The sequence below is a fragment of the Sesamum indicum genome, linkage group LG12 (assembly GCF_026168435.1).
Source record: "Sesamum indicum cultivar Baizhima isolate 11 linkage group LG12, ASM2616843v1, whole genome shotgun sequence".
In the NCBI taxonomy this organism is placed as follows: domain Eukaryota; kingdom Viridiplantae; phylum Streptophyta; class Magnoliopsida; order Lamiales; family Pedaliaceae; genus Sesamum; species Sesamum indicum.
Genome location: NC_142668.1, coordinates 8161223 through 8188768, shown reverse-complemented (window position 1 = coordinate 8188768; position 27546 = coordinate 8161223). Strand labels below are relative to the sequence as shown.

General features: G+C 33.5%; 2 protein-coding genes across 2 annotated transcripts; one reads left to right on the top strand and one right to left on the bottom strand.

Annotated features, from left to right (window-relative positions):
* Positions 1–12994: 12994 nt before the first annotated feature.
* On the bottom strand, positions 12995–16557 carry LOC105178544 (uncharacterized). The gene is made up of 2 exons (XM_011102038.3): positions 16162–16557; positions 12995–14366 (listed from the first exon to the last, which is right to left on the bottom strand). The coding sequence occupies exons 1-2, from the start codon at positions 16399–16401 to the stop codon at positions 13182–13184; spliced, it is 1425 nt and encodes a 474-aa protein (XP_011100340.1). The 5' UTR covers positions 16402–16557; the 3' UTR covers positions 12995–13181.
* Positions 16558–19230: 2673 nt separating this feature from the next.
* EMB1923 (embryo defective 1923) lies at positions 19231–24594 on the top strand. Its single transcript, XM_011102039.3, has 2 exons — positions 19231–19683; positions 23670–24594. The coding sequence occupies exons 1-2, from the start codon at positions 19317–19319 to the stop codon at positions 24362–24364; spliced, it is 1062 nt and encodes a 353-aa protein (XP_011100341.1). The 5' UTR covers positions 19231–19316; the 3' UTR covers positions 24365–24594.
* The last annotated feature ends 2952 nt before the right edge of the window (positions 24595–27546 follow it).

Here is a 27546-nt window from a genome sequence, read left to right as displayed (position 1 = left end):
TTTGAGTTATGAATATGAGTAGGGTAAAATCCTACTTATTGATAAACTTAAACGATTGTCACGACGGCTAGTAATGTATGAACTGCCAAATAGAGACAAGGAAAAATGCAGAAAGGAAAAATCCAAAAGGGCCAAGTGCTTTATTTTTGGAAGGATAGAAGAGCCAAAGGTTCACAGAATTAAGGAGATGATGAGTAATGGGAAACGTTGTGCGTGTGGAGTGTGTCACGTGAAGTTCCCATGGGCAGCCACCGCCTTCAGCTTCAAGCCCCCATTCTTGATCATCGAGCCAATGGCTGACGGCCGACCCATCGCCATATCCACGTGTCAAATATTTTACTTTTCTTTTTCTTTTTTTTTTCTTTGAGAAGTATTATTTCTTTTTCCTTAATCAGGTTATAAGCTTTTAAAATTTTAATTTGAATTTTATAACGCTGATTTTGTTAAATAATATATATCTGTATATGTTCTTCTTCTGCTAGAATTTGGACAAAAATGCTTATATTATCAAAAAATTACATAAATTTATAATTTTGCCGCTGATTCAATATTATCATGTAATAATTTTTTTTACTTATAAGGAAAAAAATATGATGATATTGCAAGCATGCAAAATTTATTGCCAACTACATATTAACATATGCTGTATATTTTTTCATCAATTTTATCTTTTTATAAAATAAAATATTAATTGAGGGAAAAAAAAATCTAATATTATCATGTATGGAGTTGAAGTATTTAAGACGATTTAAATCTTTTCTTACCAACAAAGGAAGCGAATATCAATGATTTGGTATTTTACATCATATCTTGCTATTAAGGAAACAAATCCTAATTGGCAAATCATATTGTGTCATATCATGAAGTAAATATGACAAAATCTTCCACCCTACAACTATAAATAGGAACGTTTCACTACTTAACAGACAACCCAAGGCACAAGACAAGACACAAGTGAAGACGAGTCAAGAGGTTATTCGATACAGAATTAAAGAGACGATTTAAGACAGAAGCTAGAGAGAATTCAAGAAATCCCAAATCCTCTCAAGCGAAAATCAAAGAAATTCACGGCGTTCAAAGCAAAATCAAGGTGTTCGTCTCGAAAGTCACTTAAAACCAACATTTGATTTGTGAAGAAGTCGAAAGACCCACGAATTAACATTGTCAAGATAGAAATCCAGCTTGGTGGAAGATCGGAGCGTCAAATCTATCAAGAAATATTCAAATCCAAGTCATATATTTCAAAGTTATAGCGTTCAATATGGGAATACGTCAAAAGATCTCTAAATTAATGAAAATTCAAGTCGAAATTGAACGAGATCAAACCGTCAAGTTCTACCTTCGAAGTCGCCAAAGTGACGAATCAGAGATTCCAAGTAGAGATTTTGTACCCGCAAAAAATGCATTTAAAAATCAAAAAATCATTTGTAATATTTTTCTTGTTTCAATCAATTCAAAAATATGAAATTTGTGTTAAAGATATTAACATCACTCCACATATATATTAGACTTATCCCTTTATAAGTAAAAAAATATACTAAATGAGGGACAAGATTAAAATATATATATATATATGTAATATTTTTTGCTAATTTCAGTATTTTCATCTAATTCCTAACATAAAGGGGTTACATGTAAATGCGGAAATATTTTAAGTGGTTGTATGTGCAATTCTAAAACTTCTTTGGAGGAAGGTGCACATTTTCAAAAGGGATCTAAGTGTAATTAACCCTATCATTTAAGGTACATTTAGATTAATAGATTTAGATTTAAGGGAAGAATTTAAAAAAATATAATTTTATTTAATAATAATTTAAAATTCATCAATATTATAAAAAATTAAATTTTTTGAAGTCCAAAATTATTCAAATGAATTAAAAAGTTAAAAATCAATCAATTGAAAAGTAACCTTAAACATTAATTTAACTTCTTTATATACCAAAAAAAAAAAAGCTTGGTACGGATTCCTACGTGCATATAATAAATATTTATTTTTTAAAAATATATATTAAATAAAAATAAAATATATATATCAATAAATTATATTTAAAACAAACAAATAAATAAAATAAAACTAATTTGAAGATATTATGGACACAAAAAAAAATATAGTGTTAGTGAAATTTTCATATTAATATAGATAGATAATATAGATCGTATAGATGAAAAGAAAAATTTGAGTAGGGGTGGTCGAAAATATATAAGGATATTTTTGGTAATTTGAAAAGTTGGTGTTGTGGGAAATAACCGCTATTTGTGAGTGAAAATAAGATTTTTTTTTATACACTAGTTATTGTGGCACGTCGTTCCTACATATATAATAAGTAATCTTTCAATCTTTAAAATATATTATAAATAAGCAAAATATATAAATCAATACATTATATTAATAAAAAGGACGAAAGAAAAAATAATTATTTATTAATTAACGTAAATTTTGAAAAGTTGAATAAATTAGTTATTGTATCACGAAAAATATTTTCAACTTAAGAGGAAATTGGTGCGGTGTTGCCATTAACCGTCATTTGTAAGTGTGGATGAATTTTTCTTTTTATATTAGTACAAATATAAATTATAAGTATATTAAAACAAAAATACAACTTGAGGGATTTTCTTATTGGTGCAGTGCTGATCCCCCCACAAACCACCACTCGTGGCCTTATCTCAGTAAACGACAGACTTTTTATTATCGTTAATTTTCTGTATTGTTTTTATAGTTACGTTGCTGGAAAAGGACAAGTTTTAGGTAAAGGACAAAAGTTTGGAAATAAAGAACATATTGGGACCCACCCACCCCCCCACCCCCCCCACCCCGGGGGGGAAGGTGGGGGGACTGTAGCTCAATGAATTATTGGGAAACCTGTTGGCTGCCCATTGGGTGCATGATTATGACTCATGGGTTTGATTCGGATAAGCACGCCACCTGCCCCCACTCTTGTAGGGGTATTTGCACTTTGCACCCTGAAATTAGGTTAAATTTCACTTTGAACCCTAAAAAAGATTTAAATTGTACTTTCTACCTTAAAAGTTAGTAAATTGCGCCTCAATGTTTTTTTTCGGACATTGGAGTGGGGGAATTTTGGTTTAGTTTGTTAGGTTATGGGGTTTTGGGTTAAGCCTTTAAGATTTGTTTCCATTAATGAAATGGTGAGTTAATTATTTGATATTTATAGGAAAGTGATTATTTATAGTATTAGGATTATCTTGAAAAAATGAACATTTTACGTACCAAAATATGATATTTGGACAGACAATTTATTGTGGGATAGATTATGAAATTAAAATAGTACCAAAAGTTATGTTGCGTTTGCAATTTGGTTTGTAAACAATGGATAACGTTGGATTGGACGAGATCAAACAAAGTAAGTAGGAATATTGTTAGGGATTAGAACGAGGACATCAGACTCGATGCGGATGGAAACCGATAATTAGACTTGGTTTAAGATTTTCAAAACATTAAAAAATATATTTTTCTAAAGATAATACTAGGATAACTTTATAACTATGAAATAATAATATTATAGGAAGGCATTTTTTTTAATAAGTTTTTATTTGCATGGTTTAAAATAAGTGTTACTTATTATAGTGATCTTGATCGAATTCAGCGACTTGGATGAGCGACCTCACTACGGTTAGCTAACTCCACCAAGATCAAATATTGGGTTCTTGAGAATAAGACAAGTAAAGTGAGCTCGTGGGGCACGTCCCCGAGAACGACCCTCCGACGCTCAAATTAGGTTGATCGAGGTAAAAGTGTGCTATTAAAGGCGTGGATCGAAAAGGCTTAGCATTAATTACTTCGAAATGTAGCGTCTTGTGGTATTTATAGGGCTTAACTGGATACTGTTGAATGGGCCACGTGGCTTTATCCTGCTAGCTTACGTCCGCGATCGGACGCCTGTCGTTGCCTAGGTCTTCAAGTGGATAATTGGGTCGGGGCCAAGTCCGCTCCGACCCGACCGATAGAAAGGAAGCGAATCCAGGGCAAAAAGACTGAAATGCCCTTCATTAAGGGTATTATAGGTATTTTTTATGTAGACCTATCATGTACATTAAAACGTCTATAAATTATTTTATATCTTTGTTTAAACCAATAAAAATATTAATTTTATGTATTATTATGTAAGTATAAATTAAATATACATATTTATTTTTCATATAGGAGCAAAATGTGCTTCATATAAGTATATAGAAAATATATTAAAAATCTAAAAAGATCAAGTTTAGTTCCAGTCTGACGCCAAATTTGAGACGCGCCTCGGATATAATTTGATTTAGCAATTTGTTTGTTTATTATTATTTTTTCAAGTAAGAGTGATAAATTATTATTAATTAATAAATCGATTACAATCATTCCAATCAAATATCAATATCTAATCAAAATTACTACAACAATCATACACTGATCAATAATATCAAATAAATAAATCTAACAAACACCTACTATGCAGTAAAAACATCATCTCACACATGTTGCGGACTTCGAGCCATGATCTTAAAATTTTAACTTCGCCAATTAAATTAAATCTTATTAACAATTTTGTTGCATCCGAACTTTTGGTTTTCAGTGCAACGTCTACAGAGTACCATTAACGTCAATTAAATTGGAGCAACTTATTGGCCGAAAATCACTTTTGGGGTGCGATTCGCCAAGATGTGTACTTTTAAGGTAGAAAATGTTGCTGGTTTGTTTTTAAGGTGCAAATTGCCAATTAGCACTATTCCAGGGACCAAACTGAAAATAGTCGTACATTATATGTCTCTTATGTGTATATAGTTATTGTTTCTGGATACGATATTTTGAAGCACGCACGCCGGTTTTCTTTTCTCGAGTTTTTGAGTACTTATTTCATGCTTCCTTATTCTTTAGTCAATAATTTTAATGCTTACCATAAAATACGGGCTTAATATAATTTATCTTCACGTGATATTATAAATAAATAAATTATTTTTTTATATAATAATAATTTATCTTTATATTTTTTAAAATAAAATAATTTACTTTTTTAGAAAACATAGGATGATAAATTACTGTATTTTTAAAAACGTAGTGAGGTAAATTGATAATTTCTTTTATAAGAGGTGATTTGCTTATTTGCAATATCACAAGTAGATTGTTTGAATTTTTTTTCCATAAAATGCACAATCTTTTTTGTTATATTTGTATTAATTAATTTTTATCATAATGCAAAAACAAGTAATAGATTTATAATTGTTTGGAACTCATAAAATTTACCTAATGAATTTATCTTAATAAGTTTTATGTGATTTAAATGTTATATATCATAAAAATATTTTGGATTTAAAACCCCACTTCTCTTCTATTAATGACGGTCAACTTCACTATTAATATAAAATAAGAGACGGATGCATTTTTAGGAGTGTCTGAATCAACAAAAATCCAAAACGTAAAACTTTAAATACGTGGTTTTGGTGACGAATTTTAAATGAGCACAAATTTTTTATTCGGGAGACGTTACCGAATGATCTATCTATCATCTCGATTTTGTTTTTGAAGAGAACCTAATCCCTACCACTTTTGTTGTGAGGAACCACCATCCATCACAAAATTTCATTATTTTGATCACCGTTCATCGTTTTTTTAAATTTTTTTTATTTTTCAGTTGACTTTAGTTAGTTTTTACATTTTTTCTATAATTGTTTCTTGAGTCTCATATCTCACCAAATTATTGGTAGAATGTTAGGTTATACCTGCGCTTAATTCCACAACTCCTTGGAACAATAAAAATTTTTGCGTGTTCGAAATCTATTTAGCTTAATTTGAAAATTTTTCTTTTAAATACTGCAAACTCTAATATAAGAATTTAGAGTTTAATATAATTTACCTTTCTATAATATTGTAAATGGACAAATTATTTTCATATAAAAAACTAATAGCAATTTACTCCATTGTATTTTTTTAAAAATGAAGCAATTTATCTTCTTAGATAAGAAGATAAATTACTTCATTTTAGAAAATACATAAAAAGTAAATTGTTACAGTTTTTAAAATACAGAAACGTATATTACTATTTTTTTATAGGGAATAATTTATTTATATGCAATATCACGATGAGGTTACTTCCATCTTTTCATTCAAGAATTTATTAAAAAATAAACTATATTTTTAAAATTTCAAGGTCTTAAAATATTGAAAAAGAATCCTCCCATTATCCTTTCAGCTTTTTATCGTTTCCACTCCATCAACTATATTCTCGGAATTGACGAAAATCTCACGATATGTCTCGTACACCTTCGAGATTCAAGAGACTGCAATTACCGTTTTACCCTCCAAACCCTCTATAAATACACCCCCCCACTCCATTGTTTCCACAGCAAAAACGCCCAGTTCCCAAGCATCAGAGAAAACATACAAAAAATCTGTAGTGCGAAAGGAGAAGAAAAGCAAAGCAGTTGAAAAAATGAGTTACATGAACAGAGTGTGGATGGCCGCCAGCGTTGCGGTGATGAACGGCCACTCCGATCAGGGTCAGAAGCTGAAATCGGGCCTCAAGTCCCTCAACCACAGCAAGAGGCGCTTTTTATCCAACAGCGGAGACGGCGCGGATCTCCGGCCGTTGTCCGGCGTACTCAACTCCGAGTTCGGAGGGTTTGTGGGCGGAGGCGGCAGCGATGACAAGAGAAAGCAGGCGGATGAGTCGTTGCGGCAAGTCATGTACTTGAACTGCTGGGCTGGCCAGAGCTGAGCTTGATTGCGAAAATCTGGGTGCCCGGAAGGGTAAGATGGTGAATTTTTTGAAGTTGGGAGGAGATCGAGTTGACTCGGCTGTTGAAGTGAGTGGACTCGGATGTCGTTGTGCACTCAATTAATGTGCGTGTCCTTGAAATGAGATAAACAGAAGATGGAGGACTCGGATGTAAATGCTGTAAATTTGTATGACTACTGATTCCCTGAAAATCGAATGGGACAGAGAAAAATGAATGAAAAGACATTTTCTTATTAGATTTCTGCCTCTTTCTTGATTTATATAGATCGTCTTTGCTTGTCATTTAATTTACATTTCACAAGGTTCATTATCATTGTGGATTGGAATTTTTCGTTCCAAATGATCTTTTCCATTGTAATTAATGTATACGCCTAGCGGAATGCAAAGTACTTTGGATGAAGTTTAATGGTCAACTATGCAAAATCTAATGATTTAAGTTCATTAGATTTTTGTGAAGAGGATTAAAGTACTTTCGAAGAAGGAAGAGGTTTTTTTGATGTATCTCTGAAGTGAGAATTGAGGCCTCCCTTTAATTTTTTGATGTATCTCTGAAGTGAGAATCGAGGCCTCCCTCTTTATAGATCTGAAAATTCAGACAAGACCAACGACTAATTGATGATGGATTTTCGCGACAAATAGTTTTAATCAATCAGCTAGGTCGGACAAATGAGTGTTTACTTGTTGGTCATTCCCCAGAATCCCCCACCAGTACCAACTAGTTAGAGAACATACTTAATCATTAATATCTTTTGTTTGAATTAATGCATAGTGATGTGAGGCAATAATTCAGCTGATGAAAGTGAAAAAATTCTTGGAACTTTCGCTAGCTCAAGTTTAGACCCCCACAACACGTATAATTTTATTAAAGATTGCTGTTTCGCCCATAAATACAAGCATTATTACTGACCCTATGCTAGCACTTTGGTTTTGGTTTTTTGATAAGTGCTCTAGAAAGAACTTATTTTCTTTCATAGAAGGCAATCCATCTTGACAGTCATTTAGATAGCTTCATCAAGTCCATATTATTATAGACCACTCAACAATTGAGCTATTATATTATCTTCCTGACCCATTCTTTTAGGATCATCCATCAAGTCCTTGTAAAGACCACAAAAAATATAGAGCTACGGGTTTCCGTATGGTTATTACTATATTATATCAGTCTAGGGGTTTGAGCCCCATTGCTTTTGAACTCTCAAGAATAACTCTCTTTGTTTGTCCCTTTCTGAGAGAATCTACCAAGTTTCTCTCATACCTCTAGGGAGATTATTTTATTTTTCAAGAGTTCTTTCACTGCACCATATATGATACGAATATGTCTCATTTTGCCATTGTATGCATAATTCTTAGCAATACCAATAGCAGCTTGAGAATCATAGTGCAAGGAGATTGATACAGATGACCTCCACAAAGGCACATCTCCCACCAAGTTTCTCAACCATTTAGCTTTTGATCGGCTAATTCAAGAGTTATAAATTCAGATTTCATGATAGAGCAAGCAATACAAGTTTGTTTAATAGATTTTCAAGAAATAGCTCCCTCGTCCGAAGTAAAAACATAGCCACTAGTTGAACTTACTTCATCATTATAGGTTACCCAATTTACATCACAAAATCCTTCTAACACTGCAGGGAATTTATTAAACTATAAACACAAATCTATTGTACCTTTCAAGTATCTTAACAAGCGATAAAATGCATTACAAGATTCATTATTAGGATTATGAGTATAACGACATAGTTTGCTCACGTATAGGCTATGTCAGGTCTAGTGTAGTTCATGAGAAACAAAACGCTCCATGTGATTTTTGCATACTCAACTTGTGACACACTAATACCATTGTTTTCTTTAAGCCATAAGCTGGGATCATAAGGAGCTCTTATAGGTATTTCATCATATGGTTAAAACTTTTCAACATTTTCCCCATATAGTGTTATTGACTTAAGGAAATTCATTTTTAGTTTTTTGTTTTTTTAAATTTTAACATCTAGTATTACATCAGCTTCTCCTAAATTTTTAATGTCAAATTGTAAAGACAAAAATTCTTTTGGGTATATCCTACAACTACAAATCTTGCTTTAAATTTGTTTAAAAATCCATCTGGCTTAATTTTTTTTTTAAAAAATTCATTTACATTTAATAGGCTTACATCCTTTGGATAAATCCACTAAGTTCCAAGTATGATTCTCTAAGATAGACTCTAATTCGATTTTAACGGCTTCTTTCCAAAAACTAAAGTGTGTGAAAGTTATGGCATGTACATATGATTTAGGATCTTCATCAACTAGAAATACTGAAACAAATTGTTTGTTTATCTTATCAAGGTCTTCAACTAAAAATACAGATTAGTCACATTACTTGAAGAAACTTTATGAGATTTATATGTATTATTTAAGGGGAATTCTAGCTCAATGTTAGGTTTTTTAAATTATGGATATGCAATTTTAGTCAAACACCACCACACTTTGAGGTAGGTATGGGTAAGTGTAAAGCCTTTCCACATTTGATAGGGTGTTTCTCCAACTCTATTTTCCGTGGAACTCTATTTAAAATATAGCATGCAGTTAGAACTGCTTCATCCACATGTTTTTAAGTGTACTAGAACTTAGTAACATAGCGTTCATCAATTTTTTTGGAGTTCTATTCTTCCATTCAATTATGTCATTTTGTTGAGGTGATTAAGGAGTTTGAGTTTCATGGATAATATTGTTTATTCCACAAAATTCCTTAAGAAAAATAGTCTCACATTCATCGCCCCTACCAGAGTTAAGTCTTTTTATTTTCTTATCTAGTTGTTTTTTTACTTCAAATTTGAATTTCAAAAACATTTCAGTTGCCTCATCTTTTGTTCGTAGCAATTAAATCTTAGTATATCTTGATCAACTATAAAAAAAAAGAAATATAATATTTCCTACCACCTTATTGTGTTTTTTAAATCAGCTAAGTCCGAACGAATTAATTCCAGCAATTCGTTACTTCTACTAGTGGCAAATTTAAAAGAAAAAAAAAAGTTTAAAAGGCTTTTTAACATATTTTGCTTCTATGCAGCATGTCCTAGTTTTCCATACCACACACCAATGAATTCAATCATATAAGCATAATTTCAAGCAATTTTATTAGAAACAAAAGGAATAGTGTTGAGAACAAACAGCCATTCGACACAGGCCTGTCAATGGGCGGGTATCGTACTATCCGGACCTAGGCCCGATAAATACCCATGGCAATTTTTTCATACCCTGCCCATATTATACTCTATAAAATACTCACAGGGTCTTATCCAAATTATATACAAAAGAATTGGGTAGAATTTGGGTCTTACCTATTTGGGATCCATTTTTTTTTCTTTTACAATACGTTTAGAAAATAAAAGTTCTCAAATTTTAAATTTACTCAAGTTAAACAATTTATGCTCTAAATTAACTTATTAGTATATTTTCATAACCCGTTGGTCGATAAAATACAACTTATTACTTTCAATAGGTGTAAATCGATCATCGTTGAAATTCGAATAATGAACTTGATTTTATCTAATTGACGGACTGGTATTAAAATTTTAAATAAAAATTTTAAACTTATTCAAACAATAAATTGATAATATTAATTGAGTATTAAATGGAGACAAGTTCAAAATAGAAATGAAGACATAAGAGTTGGTAAAAATAAACGAAATTAAGTATAATATATCTAACTTTCGTTTAGATCTCTTAAGTATCATTTGCTTTACAGTTGCATTCAACTTTGATTTGATGAAATTTTAATAATTTGATTCAAACAAAATTTTATTTATTCCACATATTACTCGAATTTAACTAAATTAAGTTTCATCCGCATTTTTTTATTTCGTAAATATCAAGTTAAGTTTTGCTTAGTTTGATCATAAAATTAATATTACATAACTTCTAAATATCACATGTGCATCGCATGTGGTGATTTTTCGACAAAAAACTTAATTAAAAAATAATTATAAATAACAAAATATAAAATTTTATAAAATTAAAACATTAAGTCCACACAAAACAAAAATCTAAATGTAAAAATATAAAAATTAGCATAATTCATATAACAAAATATAATTTAACCCCAATATATTTTACTTATCTACATTTTAATCGAAGTGACAACTAATGCCAGCAGCCCTGTCGGCAACATTCCATTACTTTGTCCATTACAAGACATTGTTAGCAGAGGGCAGTATCATTTGAAACGGCACAAACTACGAAATGCATAGGAATTAGGCTGATTAGTTTATGCAAAAAACGGGGCAAATCTGCTGCATGGGGTTGGTCATTCCAATGTGTTTCTTCTGTTTAAATACTCACAATGAAGCAGCCACCTCCATTCAATTTTCATCACTCTTATCAGAAAATAAAATCCAGCTCATGATCATTATGTCTAAAACTATGTTCCTCAAGTTGGTTTTTGTGCTCAGTCTTGTTCTCATGATCTCTGCGGCTGACAGTCTAAAAATTGGTAGTAAGTATTTGTTAATATTACCGAGCTATATATATATTGGGTGAATACCAATATTGAAAATAAGTACATTATTCTTTATGAAAAAAATATAGTAATTTGCCGCCTTGTACAGGGAGGTAAGTTGCTACATTTTAAAAGTCATAGAGGGGTAAATTGTTGTATTTTAAAAAATACAGGAAGGTAAATCGCTATTTATTTTTTTATAAGGGGGTAATTTGCTCATTTGCGATATCACAAGGGAATTGCTTACATTTTTCCCTATATATATATTATCTTTTGGATTTACCGCAATTTATTTTTATATGATACTATAGTAAATGAACAAGTAATTTTTTTTATAAAATAATAATAATAATTTACCCTCGTGTATTTTTTGAAATGAGATTATTTATTTCTGATAAAATCGTTTTATTCTTAAAAATACATGGAGGTAAATTGTTATTTTTTCAAATAGAAAGGTCATTTTATTCATTTATAATATCGAAGTGGGATTGCCTCTATCTTTTCGATTACACCCTTAATGATTTCTTTGCCGTTGAAAAATTATATTGCATTGTTCAATGTAATTATCTTTTTGTGATATTGTAAATGAGCAAATTATCCCCTATATAAAAAAAATAATAATAATTTACCCATCAGTGTTTTTCAATATGAACGATAGAGAGGTAAATTGTTTCACTTTGAAAAACATAGGAGGGTAAATTACTTGCATTTTTCCCATTCTATCCAAGCCTTAGAGACTTGAAATCCAAACTTTTCATTCCATTTTCTTGTTCTTTCCGTATGCAGTTGGAATTGGAGGCCAAGATCCGTCTGCAGTGTGCAACGCTGTGCATGGAGCAGTGAGCGGTGATACTTGTTCAAGCGTCGCGCAAGAATTCGGTCTCCCCCTCCAAGACTTCATCACTATTAACCCTAATATCAACTGCGACGTGATCTTTGTTGGCCAGTGGCTGTGCATTGATGGATCTGCCTAAGTACTGTTGATGGATGGATATAGAGACCATTTTATGTTAATGAACGGCATCAATTAGGTGTAATAAATGTGACCAAAGTCGCAGGTTTATTTTCGTGTGCCTCTGTGGTTAAGGATTTCACCAACGTTGGAATTTCACACATTTTCTTTTCCAACACAAACAGTGAAACGTCATTAAAATTCCAGTATTTATGTGTGTCTAGCACTCAGGACTAAAACACAAGTGAAGAGGGAGACCCTACCGAGTGAGCTATTTCAGGGACGGTATTGTTTGTTCTCTTTCACAAATATATATAACGGTGACTATCTCTCATGACATTTCGCATGATTACGAACAACCCTTCATTATTTAAAACTGAAATAATAATTTGTATATTATCTTGGAGTAATCCATCAAAATAAAAAATTCGGAGTTCCAATTCATAGCTTTTACCGAAAATCTTAATATCAACAAATTCACTTACGAATTAAAAGAAAAATAGTTTGCCTTTCAATATAAAAGTAGCTCAACATATTTGAATCGAGAAAAATACAAGCAATTCTGTTGTGATATTACGAATGAGCAAATTATACTCTTTTATGGAAAAAAAAAAGACAGTAATTTACCCTCCTATGTTTTTTAAAATACAACAATTTGCTTCCTGTATTTTTTATAATAAAACAATTTACTTCAGACAGGGATTATTTTAAAAACACAGAAAAATATATATATATTTTTTTTCATAAGGAGTAATTTACTCATTTACAATATCAGTCAAATTGCATGAAATCCTGTTTGAACCTACGAATTAAACTTGTTAGTATTTATAACACAAACTTGTAGTGTCCCACATCACAAACCTCTCCAAATCCAACCCGTTGCCATAATTAATTAAAGTTAACAGCTCATTGTTCGGTTAGCCAATGCATGATGCATCAGAAGTTCGATCTTGAAACTTAGAGTAGGTAAAAAGTCAGTAAGCCATAATCAGTAGTATGCTAAAGCCATTTCAGAACTGCTTAAACTAAAAATCTGATTCATCTGTTTCTTCTTTGTCTGCTTCACCATCTTCTCCTGACTGTTGTGCAGATTCGAATCGCACCTCTGTTTCAGCGTGATCGATTTGTTTATCATGTCGATCGTCATTCGTTTCATCATCTTCTCTTCCTCCAGGACTATTTTCTTGTTTCACATTGTTTCTGTTCTCCGAATGCTCTGTGATGACTTCTCGTTCACTCTCGACTTGATTAGACATGTCGAACTTTGCAAGTTTTCCGCCGATCATATGCTCAGCACCTACAGGTTTTATGCGGTTCTGCAACGTGATGCCTGATCGACTCTTTTCACCGTTTCCTCCGTTGTTTTCTTCCGTATAATCTTTCACGTTGGTCTTTAAAACAGACTCATTGCGAACTCTGTCTGCCTCACTGTGCTTCCCTCTCAGTGTAAATTGTCGGCCACGGGAGTTTTCCTGCAACTCCGATTTCACCCCACCTTCACGCACGCCCAACTCTTCATCAACGTCGCTAATGTCAGACTTCGACGTTCTTCTTGAATCAGCATCTCCCGCAGTTGCTAGGTCTTTGCTCCCAGTCAAATCCACTTCGCTCTCTTCTTCTTGATCATTTTTAGTCTTTGCCGTTTCAGAACTTTGGTCACTTTTATCAACACCAGTTCTTCCGTTTTCAGCACTTCTTTCCTCAGAATTTCCACTTTCTTCATCACTCTGCATCGAGCTTTCCTTTTCTGTAAAGCGTGAGGCATCATCTGCTTCGACATCCTTTCCTTCATCATGCTCAGTTACATGCACATCTTCTCTTTTGTCTCGGTTCTGATTGTTCGTCGTTCCATTCCCGGATACGATTGTAGCTTCGTCTGCGCTCACTGACCCGACATTAGCAGGTATACCAACACGAGGGTTCAAGTCCTCGATTCGAGCTTCCTTGCGTTGTAGTATCTCTGTTAGAGCTTTAACTTGAGGATTTTGATCCTTTGCGTCTATATATCTCTCCCTCAAGAACTTGGCCTCATTATGCTTCTCCTGATAGGCTAACTCAATGGTCCTTTGCTCTTCTCTGAGGGAAGATACTGTTGATTGCATCTCTACTAACCTGCCGTTGAGTTCCGTTTTCTGAGCTCGAAGGCTGTGAATCTTCATATTCATCTCCTCACATTTCCTCTTGACTTCTTGCACCTGTTCTCTTTCTTTCTGTGGGTTGAGAAGATAAAGCAAGTGAAATAGAGATATGTACCATGGAAGAAGATAGCCTGTTTGGTTTCATTTTCAAGCTATCGGAATGGATCAAAATATACCCAATATTTGTGTTCGTACAAAAACACCATATCTTGATGTTTTTATCTCATTTGGCATAAATACATACATATATATACACACACATACATAAATCTATATCTTTACTATATAAAAAAGTATGTATCCTAAGTATTTGTTCCTGATTGTGAAAAGACACTCATACCCTTACTTAAGTACTCTTTTTTAATAATAAATAAGAATTAGTTATAGAAGAATAAAATTCTATAAAAAAAATATTTAATAGTCCTAATACCTGTAATTAAACTACTTAGATAGTGATAAATATATTCATTATAACAAATAAATAAGAAAATAATATTTCTACGCGATTAATTTGTTAGAAGAGACTTTTAAATACTTCAAGAAATAATTTAATTCACTAGAGCACGGTAAAATTTAAAACAATATATAAATACTAATCTAAACTTCAAAAATTGAAAACAAAAAAAAAAAAAAAATATCATGAAATTTTAAGTAAAAGTTATGAATCTAATTATTGATTAGAGGTGCTTTAGAAGAATAAATATAAGTAACTTCCAACTAAATGATTTTTATTTTAATATTAAGATTTCATAATTAGTTTTAGATTATAGTTTTACTTACTTTTGTTTTTTTATCATAATATACTGAAGGTAAAATAATACTAATAAGTGCAACTTATGATTATAATAAAAATATAATATTGAAAGTGTCTTAAGTGTTTATTCTTATTGTGATAAGACATACGTACCCGTAAGTACTCTTTTTCAATAATATTATAATTGATCCCTTAAGTTTCTGATTAAAATCACTTTAGTATCTAAAGTCAATTTTTTAATTTTAGCATCCAACCATCTCTAAACTTTACCTTTTATTTCAAATCAGTTATCTGACTATTTTCTGATGAAAATGTGGCCGAAAAATATTCATTTGACCAGCACATGGCTTAACGGCAAGGTTATTTTTGTATTATATATTTTTTTTAAAAAAATAGATAAATTAGACATGGCTTAGCTTTGCTCTGTGACATGAATATGTTCTCCAAACAAGTACATTATGTATTCGGACCAAAAATTACACGCCAAGACTGTATTATATAATATGGTTGTATTCTTTAATGAAGAGTTTCAAAGCATGAATAGACCAAAACACACTTAGACTGTGTTTCACCTATAAGGTCGTATTTTCGTCCCAAAGTCATGTTGTTGTCAAAATTTTTGTCCAATCATGATTTTTTACAAACTTTTCAACTTATTAAAGGATGAATCAAGACAATTAAGGGACAAAACATATGTAGTTGAAACGGTTCATTTCATTACAATACAAACATTATTTGCTTCAACAGTTAGTTTACGTACAACATCTACTTAGTTTCTCATGTGTATTTCTAGCCCTCTCATTATATTACGCCACAAACAGTACTACACAAGCCAAGAAAAAAAAAATCTTCACATATTTATGTGTTGTTTGGGATTTCTGTGTATCATTCTCCAAATTTGAGACAAAAATTAAAGTTAAGTGATGCCAACATTAAAAAATAAACTTAAAGAACTAAAATTTATTAGAAAATAAATTATTATTTTTTTTATAAAAAAATAATTTACTCGTTTAAAATATTACATAGGAGTAAACTGCGTTAAACCGCAATGAGGTTGGGTGTGGGTAATGAGAGAGGGAGTAAATGAAAGTAGATGAGGTTGAAGGAGCATACCTGCAAGAGAAGATGAATGGAGAGAATTTGGTCATCTTTTTCTTTGATCAAGAGTGTGAGAAGGCGTCTGTCCTTGAGGCTGTGAAGGCCCATCAATCCCACCACTCCACACCCAAATACCAACAACACTGTCATCCCCATCAGAACATACACATTCCACCTCCCTCTGCTGCTGCTGCTGCTGCTGTGTGCTGCATGCATATACCCATGCCCATGCCCACCCTTCATTATTCCTCCCATTTCTCTCTCTCTCTTACGGACAGAGATCGTTAGTAATTAGGGCGATGGATGTATGGATCGGAGATCGATGATGTTGCTTTTGGGGTAATAGACTGACTCATCTCTCTCACTCATTTCACGTCGCTTCTCATGTCAAAAAGCTCTCCAACCAGCCGTGCTTTCTCTCTCTTACACGCATCACCAGGTATAATCATGCAATCTATATGTGAAGTTTTTTTTTTTTTTTTTAAGTAAGAGCAATAAATTGTTATTAATTAAAATAAATTAATTTTAATTATTGTTATTGAATATTTATATTTAATAAAAATTATTATAACAATTATACTCTAATTAATAATATCAACATCTACTATTACAGTAGAAACTACACCTATTCAATAGACACAACTTTCCACACATAATGTGTGGAGTTCGAACCCATATTCTTTAAAATTATGGAGCCTTAGCTTCTACATGTGCAATTGTGCACAATTTGTCCAAATTAGATTTTCTCATACTCCATGAATTATGGGCAAAAAAGAAATATTGGATAGTACTAACAAATTGTCAAGTCATAAAATTGTGATTATCATTCATCATATATTAGGGTAAACTTACAACGGGTGATTTTAAATTTGGCATAATTATAAATACCTTATTACTATTTGAAAAATTGTCGAGACTCTTAATTTTAACGATCGTCCAACAATTAATCCAATCCAATAGTTTCTATTAGTTTTCATCTATTTTTTTTTTGTTGCAAGGGCGAAAAAGGTCATTGTGGACAATTTTATTAATGTTTTACAAATTTATAAAAAAAAAAGTATTTTTTTTTTATTTTTAAAAGAGCTAATTGCATTTTGGTCCTATAATTATAAGGAGTTGGTAATTTTGGTCCTCTAACTTCTGAGTTGGCAATTCTGGTCCTATAACTTTCAAATGTATGTGATTTTGGTCCTTCAACTCATTTTATGACCATTTTGCCCTTCTAGCTAAAAATTAACTATAGTCCACTACATGCTCCAAGTTATGTCCCAACATGCTTTCAAAATAAATTAAGTCCTCATAAATTCATATATTTATTCGACCGCCTCGTTTTTGGGTATTTCAAATTTTTGATTTTATGGACTTCCTCCAACCACACTACTACAACAGATGGTTCGAGGTACTTTGCTCCTTCACAACAAACAACACGACCTTATTTCATTTCCTACCTTAAAGTGTAGAAGACACTCCAATATACGGACTTAATAGAACTTTGGACAACAAATCGGACATAAGCGTTACTTTTATTGAGGAGATATATGAAATATTACATAGATATTATTTCCTCCGTTAGGGGAGACAACTAAATGACTCTCATATGATAGAAGACTTGACTCGTTGGGAAAATCCCCATTAACTAAGAAATTTAAAAATACTAAGACTTGAAATTCGAAATATTATGTTTTGAAGAGTTGGAGAAGATTTCTGATGATCCCCATCTGCTTCATTGATTCCTTATTTATAGGCGTCCAAAGACATCAATCCCGGAATCCAAACTTCTTTTTTTTTTTTTTTTTTATGACATCAATGCGTTTGTCATTATCTTGTCTCTTTTGGATAATGTCATTGCTTTCGTTATTACCGCATCCTTTTCAGCTGTTGGCTTGTCAGCCATGTAATTGCTAGCTGGTTTCCTGCTTTACTGGCTGTTGGTCTTTGTTGTTTTCTGCCAACAGTCTTATTTTTTATTTTTTATATTCTCTAATTTTACTTTATTTTGTAAAATTCTTTCTTTTTCCTTTGTCTTGGTTTGGTTCTGTTTTTTTTTTTTGTGTAATCCGAATTTTTGTTTTGAACAGAAACTTCTCTTGTTTCTCACAGCAAGAGCATATATGGTTCTATCATTTGGTTTTTCTCAATCAGCACATGATCATTACCTCTTTGTTAAGGTGCTGGGGCCGATTTTATTGCCTTACTTGTATATGTTGATTATGTTCTAGTTATCAGTCCTTCCCCTGTCTTGATTGCTAAAGTTAAGACTTATCTGGACAATTTGTTCACTATCAAGGATTTGGGATTAGCTCGCTATTTTCTTGGGTTACAGATTGCACAATCATCTGCTAGTACTAGTCTTACTCAAGCGAAGTGTATTCAAGATATTCTGTAGGACACTGGTCTGCAACATGCCAAAGCTGCAATCACAACACTTCCCTAAGGTACTAAGCTATGTGCGACTGGTGGTGCTGCTCTATCAGACTCTGAACGTCATAGACGCTTGGTGGGTCGTCTGTTATATCTGGGATTCACTAGGCCGGCCATTTCATATGGAGTACAACAACTTAGCCAATTCTTACATCGGTCTTGTGAAAACCATTAGCAAGCAGCCTTATACATTGTTCGTTACCTAAAGAGAACACCTGTCACAGTTAGTTGGTTGAGTCAATTAACTTCAGCAGACAGATTCCTTATTTAAAGAGGGGATTGTTCATTTTTCTTCTTCATACAGAAACCTTCAATTTAATCCATGGCGTTTCTTGGAATTCTCTCTCAAAGCTTTCCTTCTTTTTAGTTGTGTACCAGATACGTACCTTTTCAAATTCTCCTGAAAGCCCCTGCTCTCCATTCTGTGGCATTGTAAGATTACCAACGGATGAATCCTCAACTCCATCAACTTTGTTGAATTCTCAAGGGGCGAATTGCAATTTACTCTGCTGTGTTTTATCTTTAAATACAGAATCCCTACCGCCATAGGCAAAAATACTCTCGCAACTAAAGCTGACTACGCTGCTGACTAAGCTGTACAAGTGGACCAGCAAACATAATACAATTGCTAAGTCACTAACAAAAACGTCACTACAAATACACACGACTTTCTTCTTCTTTTGTTTTCTGCACTGTTCATCATCGTCTATGCTCAACAAACTCTGTCAACTCCTAAACCCCCTATAATCATGTCGATGGTACTCTCAACCCTCCACCAGAAAACCTGCATAAAATTTTTCTCACCCAAAAGTTCACCTCGAATTCATCAGATTAATTATTCATTTCCGTTTGGGAGCTCTTCGTTAACCACAAACGCAAAGCCCTTAAACAAACTCCGGATTACCCACAATTTTTACGGGCCATTTAATAAAACTTTAAATGGGTTTCCAGTAAAATCTCGTGGGTTTACTGTAAATGCTCAAAATGGAGGTGATTTCATTCATAACAGGCAGCAAGAAGAAACGGAGGCTCGTGGGGAGAGCAGTATGCCAGAAAGGTTCAGAAATTTGACTAAAGAAGCTCCTGATAAACCTGTTAGGTGGCCGTGGCTCATTGGTGCGCTCAATTTTCTCTTTATATTCTATGTTTTTCTGGATTTTCCCTGCTAATTTATAGTATTTTAATGCATTATTGATTTTTGTGTTAATTACAGAGTTACTAGTGATATTTCTTGTTATTGAATATTATTTTAGTTTTTGGAGTTCAGATTCCGAGGACTTTTAGGATGCATATGGGTCTCGCTGTAGTGTCATTTCTGATGTTATGTACAATTATTTGGGCAGCTGTGCTGTGAAATGCAATACTGTGGGCTACTTTATTGAGAAATGAAGTATTGTTCTTCTTTGCTCTTAGTTTGTCTAATGATAAGTTGTTTTCTTGTGTTCTTCTTTGCAGTAGATATAATGGGATTGTTTATCCTTTTTCTTTTGCCTTTCCGAAGTTGAAATTTGCAATGTGTGAATTTATTCCTGTGAGAACCTCATTTATGACAATGAGATTACTGATACTTACTAAAAGAATATGCTGAAAACCCTGTTCTGATGGAAAACTAAATCAGTCTCAGCAGTATAAGTTTGGATGATATCTAATAGCTCAAGGAAAGGAATGATTGAATATATTATTCTGGTTCTGCTTTTAATCACTAACTTCTTAGTTTGGAAATATTCTATTAAATCTTGTCATATTTCAGTTGAATGCCCATTATGTGGTCTGTGGTCAGATGTTCAGCAAATACGATTCAGTAACTAGCATGGATGCAGCTCTTGTTCTTTCTCTCACTTTTATGAACTACTTGGTAACATTCTACAAGAGACTAAATATAGCTTACACGTGAAATTTATTTTCTATGGTAAAGGACTGGACACTACATATGATATAAATAAACTCACTGCACTTTATGATTTCACGATACTACTGAAGCTAAAATTCAATTCATTCTCAGTATTTTCATATTTATGGCTGGTGTATCTTTAGAATCTAGCAGTTGAATCACATGTCAGAGATGGGAAATAATCATGCATCATGCTTCAAAGTGTCTACTTCTGGCTAGAACATAAATGGTAGAGGACATGTTCAAATTACTCAAGGGAGAAAGAGAAATAAGGGGAAGCAGGATTAGAAACAGAAACTTCCCTGTAAGGTAACTGCATATGGATTAGAAATGAAATTTCTCGTGTGAAGGACTATTATTAGGGAATCAGGACGAGAATCACAAAATTTTTTGATAGGTAATTACCTACAAAATAAAAATGAGAGAAATGGTGGGGTACTCATTAAGTGTTGTCAGTCTTAAACTCTGACCTGTTCTGTCACATTATAATCTAGGATGACTATGAACCATTGTGATTCATTTTTTGAGTGATGAAATAGGTCGTAGAAATAGTTATTTAGAAGTCATGAAAAGTAAGCACTGCCACAGCAGTGATGAAAGTCTTAGAAATAATAAGGTAACTACGTATGGATTAGAAATGAAAAGCTCGTGAAGGACTATTACTTAGGGAATCAGGATGAGAATCAGAAATTGTTTTAACAAGTAAATACATACAGATTAAAAATGAGAGAAATGGGAGGATACTCATTCAGTAATATGGGTCTTAAACTCTTCATCTTTTTTGTCACATTATGATCTACGATGGGTTTAAAGTTTAAACCACAGTGATTCATTTTTTGAGCGATGAAATGGGTCTTGAAATAGTTTTAGAAGTCATGACAAGTAAGCAGAGCCACAACACTGAAGAAATAGAATTTTATTTTATTACATATAGTTTTTAGAAAATGGCTGTCTATTGTTAGTTTCAGCAGTGGTGCAGAATGCGAAATTAATATGAAAATTTTTCCAATTGAGAATGGAATCTGAGGAACTCAGAGCGACAAATGGCTAAATCTTACCACCCCGAGCCATTTTATGCTAATTCAGTCTTTTTCTTTAATAAAAGTGTTTGACTCTTAGAGTTTATTGTTGACCCATTCCTCTAGATGGTGTACAGCATGATTTTGCAGAAATTCCAGTTTTTTGGTCTATGTGGAGGAGATAACTTCAATTTAATTGCATTTGTTTTCCTCCAATTTCAAAACTCCTTGTGGTAACTCATCTGTGCTTTAACTAGCCTGCTAATCCACTTTTGAATTCTTTTTTGTTTTTTCCGATTCATTGACTACCTTCTATTGCATATAAGATGCATAGAAATTATACTTGCATTTCAGAATGGCGATTATTTAAAATTTTAATATATATTGATATTTATATATTTGAAGATATGGTTTTGTGAATAAATTAAAGTCACATTTCTGCCCTTCCATAAAGCACCTTTCTCAAGAATTGAAACTGGCATTTTCTTGAATCAGAAACCACTCACGGCAGCATAGAAACTTCATAGAATTATCAATCATTATGTAATGTACACATTCCTTTTCTATCTTCTTTACCATATTATGATTAGTATATGTGCAACACCTTAACACGAAGAATAGGCTTGATGAAACAAACTCGTAATTCAATGAAGTCTCTTTTTGTTTTTCTTTCATCAATAATTTTGAACTTCATTTTGGGTGGTCAAGTTTGTCATGTCCCAGACTCCCAGCCTCAAAGTGGTGAGTTCGTTTATGTAGTCATTGGGATAGCCTGTGATGGATTAGAAGTGATCAGGAAAAGAAGTGATAATTTCTTGTTTGACCCTTGGTAATTTCTTACTCTCCATAAATAAAATAAAACTGTTTTTCCTGGCTTGAGTCCTTGACCGGAGATTGAAAATACTCATGTTTTCTGTTTCTTCTGGTACAAATTCAGCAATACGGTTTAGGGATTAAAAATTGACTTACTCTTTTTGCATTAGCTACATATCAAATTGAGAATTTAGAGAGAGCTTCTTTTAGTGAGTTGCTTCATGTACAACCGCTTGTTGTCTGGATTTTTACAAATAAAATGGTTTACATACTTATGCTAACTTTAACACCATTATTGACTTAAAGGTTTCTTGGTTTTGGAATATCTTTTGAATTGGATTTTTAATTATTTCAGTTTTTCTGCATGTATATGGAAACAGATCGATGCATTTCAATCTGAAGTGTGCTAAAGGAACAAGCTTCAATATTTATAACCTTTTATTGCCTCGATCCTGTTTTATGTTTTTGGATACACTAGCTACAAAGTTTTTCTTTGTTACTGGGATTTCAAATGGTTGAGATTTCCATGCCTATTATATCATTCACCAATTCAAGGTTAGTGGAACCTTTTCAGTGAATTAACTAAATCAATGTACATCATCCTTGAGTCCAGTAAGAAGAGTATACTGGTTTGTTGATGTAAAAGCATAATAAGAAGCGTTATTTTTTTTAATTATCTGTGCAATCTTGAATTAGAAGTTTCACTCATGAGTGCAGATGGATTGATGTCTAGGCAATACGGTCATTCTATCCCACTGGAATAAATGTCAGAAATGAAAACCTCCCAGTCGTGGAAATTTTAACATGCATGCTTATAATTATTCCTCTATTAGTTAACTGCAACAGAGAATGTCTCTGGATCTCCTGCAAGGGCTTATACATGCATGCATGCATGGTGGCGTACAGAGAAGTGGAAATAGCTCGTCTCATTAGCATATAGCCTTAATAAATAGTTAGATTCGTTCATCCGCTGCTTTTTTCCCTGCTATTAGTGTCTGGATGTTCTTTGTTTTCACGTGATACTTGCTGTTGAACATGTCTTTACTTCTTTTTCTTCTTTGCCTAGTAACCATGGAAGCCTCTGTTATATTCACATGCTTTTGGCTTTTCTTACTTTAATCTGTCTTTAAGGAAAAGTTTGTGAGTCTTTGAAATATCAAAAGGAATAATAATTTGAAGTATATTTTTACTTCCTTATGCTTGTCAAATTCATTTGAGGTACTATGGCCATATAATTGTGTTACAACTTGATTTGTGCATTTTTTGTCCGCTTAAAGAGAATGCTCTACACTCTACATACTAAAGCTGTGTGTATTTCTTGATTGTTCCCATTCTATTGTAAGAGAAATGTTGTCAATTCTAAATCCTACTCTTCACAGTGCTGGCATTCATGCTCTATGCCTGGAGAACTGTCTTGTGGGAACTCTCTAACTGGAGAGCGGCTGTTGCGGCTGTTGGTCGTCTCTTAACATACATCTCAAAATTTGCATTGGCCCTTATATTCCACTTCATTGGAGCTCCAGTCACATCTTTAATTCGAGGAGTTGAGACAATATTCTACACTATTCGTGCTTTCTACTCTGGTATAGTTGCTTCTGCTCCAATTCCAGAGCTAACACTGATCATCATGCTGGTATCTGCTGTACTTGCTGTTGCCGAGGCTGCCTCTCCAGATACTGTGAACAGCCAGCCACATCTACTCACGGTGGCTGGCCTAATTGGATTAGCTGCTGTGACAAACTACATATCTGAAGCCCTTTTCTGGACATTACTTGTAGGTTTATTCAGTTTTGCAAGGTTAGTAAAGAAGAGAGATTATGTATCTTCTGCATTGCCTGTTGCTGCTGTTTTAGCTGCCGTAGGGGAGCCTTGGGTCCGAGTAATTGTCATGGCTTCCTATTTGGCTTTGGCTATCTTTCACCACTCTAATATCCCTTCACATTTAAAGGAAGATGAAGATGCCGGAGCAATAAACAGGGTCCCGGTTCCCCTATTATGTGCTGCATTGGCGATTGGCATCCATGTTGCCGCTAAATGGGCTGGCTATCGGCATTTGACATGGATGATCGTTTAGCTCTTGCAGCCACGTGTTTCCTCTTTGTTCGTAGAAGTGCATGTTCATTCCTATGTACAATTTATATAGCAAGTGAATCTTCTTTGTTCTCTCTTTTCTTTGAGGATTTTGTTGGACAGGTGAGTGACAAGGATACAATTTGATATTCACAATCTTGATGAGAAGAAAGCGGGCATGCTCCATCATACAGTATTTATTACTAATTCTTTTGAGCATATTCCAGTGAGATATATTTTTGTTTTTATACTTTTAGGCACCTTTACGGGAATTAGCCTTGATATCCCATCTTATTCTATTCCAATTACATGATTTTTTGTATTTTTTTTTGAAGTGGTATTCCAATTACATGATTACTTGCAAAGATGTTGGCTCGAATATAATTCTCCAAGGCCGGTATTTGCCTGGATGAAGTCTTGATTATTATCCCACTAAGTTAGGGGGGATTATTTACTGAAATGCCAGAGCTATAAATAGCACATGAGGGCTATAAGAACGCCGGCGATTTTTGAAAAAAAGAAGGGGGTTCACTTATCAATTGCAATGACCATATTGCCCTAATTCCATGTGCTATTAACACCTAATACCTATTTTTTCTTTTACCAAATGCATATATATTCCAAATGGTAAATTATATTTTTGATCCCTATATATATATTCACTTATTCGCTTTTGGTCTTTAATATTCACGTGTTTTGTATTCAATGTTTAATATTTTTTTGCAAATTTTGGTCCATAATTTGACAGTAGGACCAAAATTGTAAGAAGTAGTAAACATTAGTGATGATACCCCTTCAACTATTTAATTCCAAAGTACAAGAATATGGTAGTGGCTCCCCACCAAGGCAGTCCAGCAGGACAAAAACAATCCCATGAGTAAGGTAACCTAGCCCATAGCTTGCATTAACTTTACTAACTTGGCAGACCCAAGAAAAATCTAATCCAGTAAGTTGAGTCATCATACATCAAGGATGACACGTCATATAAGTTGGATTTAACATACGTCATAGTAAAAAATCATTGATTAACTCTAAGAAACCTAACTGAAATAAACTCTTTAGTTAGCAAGTAATTGAATCTCGGGATAATCGGACAGACTGGCAAGACTCAGTCAAAAGAGCATATCTTCGTTGAGATAAATCCCAATCCTAATTGTTTTTTTGTTATGTAGCTAAGGCGTGCAGCTATTCAACGGTACCAGATTCACCCTAACTACCTTCCGTATTCTGCTCTACAAATGCTTATAAATCGAGCATTGTGCAGTTATTTTGCTAAAAGACAAGCTATCACACTAAAACTCTCATTCTCACTCGGTTTCTAGCTATTTTCAGCATTCTTTTTGCACTTCTTACAAATTATATCTATAACATTATTTTCAATCATTATTCTCCTTTTGATTGTTCCCCTTTTATTTCTTCAATAAACACGTTACTAACTTAACCATTGAAGTGCTAACCACTATTTTACATGTTAGTCCCTCGGTAATTTAAGATTTTTGTGAATGTTCTTTAACTATTATGGTGTTACAGGACAAGGGTACGCATCATTAGTGTCATCTGTGGGAACATTTGAGCTATAGGCATGAGAATCGACCAGTTCTAATAATAGAGCGACAATGTATCCTTCGAGGGAAACACTTCTCTCTCTGCTGCAGCAGTCTCCGCTGTTCCACCTTTGAAGCAAGCATTAGGGCATCTCATGCCCCCGCTCAAGCTTTCGATCCTCCAATTCCGTCTACTGCCAACCCCTTTATTTGTGAGCAACTCCTATAGTTCATTATGGAAACTATCAATTCAACCTCCATGGATTCCCAAACCAACAGAGCATAACGGTCCTGTACCTATTGAGCCTGCCAGTAAGCAAGCAAGTTCCCAGGAGCCCCCCCCCCCCCCAAGAGCTGACACTCTCTTATAAAAAAGATGATGGAATTTTGCCAAGAGGTAAGGAAGGAAACCCTGTTCTTGGAGCGAGGAAGTCCCTCCGGTGCTGAGATTATAGCAGAAGAGCTCTCTTCTCATTTTAGGGTGCCTTAGCAGCTCCTTACTTACGATGACACCACCAACCCTGTTGAGCACATTCGTAAGTTCGAGAACGCAAAATTGTTGCACAAATGTACTGATGGTATCAAATGTCACGTATTTCTTGAAGGGAGTGGATCGCCCGGGAACAAGTGCGGGAGGAAAGAACAATAGTGATAAATATGCACAGTTTAAATCTCAACTCAACCAAGAGGTGTGCCTTGGTGGTTCTCGAGCATTCCATTTAGTACGAGGATTAAAAAAACAAGAAAAAGTCCATGCATACTAAGCTACAGATAAACAAACAAACGAGGTGCGCTATGTAAATGATGATTACCTCTTTCGTTAATCACAACTAGCAATGCATATCCCGATCTTTGTTAACCTTAGATTTCAAAGAAGAAGTCCACTAGAGATAATCCATATCACATTGACGGGAGAACGATCTTGACCTCCTTGCTAGAGGAAATCAAAATTGATTTGGATGAAGGTGATTAAAAGAATCACACTCTGAATTAGTGTATTCCTTTTATCACAATTCTCTACAACTCTACGCTTGATACTAGATCAAAGAGAGCTGGAGAAATAGAGAGAGATGAGGGGCGACCTATTTTGGCTAGGTAGGGTTAGAGTTGTATTTTTTTTCTTCTATTATGATATGGTGTACATGATCACATATATATGGCTTGTATGGGAGAGTGAAATTGGGTCTAGATACACTCCACTCAATTATATACGGCAAGCCCCTCTCTACATGGTATGATCCAATCATACCATATAGAAGGAATACCATATATAACTAAGTTGTACTTTCCAAAATTGCAACTTGGTCAGCTCTAGTTCCCAACAATGGAAGTCAACCCTCTAGCCAACAGGCCTTAATTTAGTGAATCGGATTTTATTTTAATTAAATTAAAATAAATTCAAGGTTCAATGTATTTAATTTAACCCAATTTAATAAGACCTAAACTAAATTCCGCCTAATGTCATATAATCCAATTAAAGATATATTACACCAATTTTGACGAAAATCGGTAAATTCTTATAAACTAAATGTTACACCAAGTTCCCAGAAATAAGCGAAAATGATCAAAAACACAAAATTCTCTCTGGAGCAAATTCTAGCACTACCTCTGCCCACTTAGCCATGATCTATAGGATTATAAC

Excerpts from the sequence above, each read along its gene's own strand:
- LOC105178544 (XM_011102038.3), bottom strand. The coding sequence starts at position 16,401 with ATGGGAGGAATAATGAAGGGTGGGCATGGGCATGGGTATATGCATGCA. Across the intron at positions 14,367-16,161 it reads CCATTCATCTTCTCTTGCAG|AAAGAAAGAGAACAGGTGCA; the intron begins GTATGCTCCTTC and ends CTCAACCCACAG.
- EMB1923 (XM_011102039.3), top strand. The coding sequence starts at position 19,317 with ATGTCGATGGTACTCTCAACCCTCCACCAGAAAACCTGCATAAAATTT. Across the intron at positions 19,684-23,669 it reads TAGGTGGCCGTGGCTCATTG|TGCTGGCATTCATGCTCTAT; the intron begins GTGCGCTCAATT and ends TACTCTTCACAG.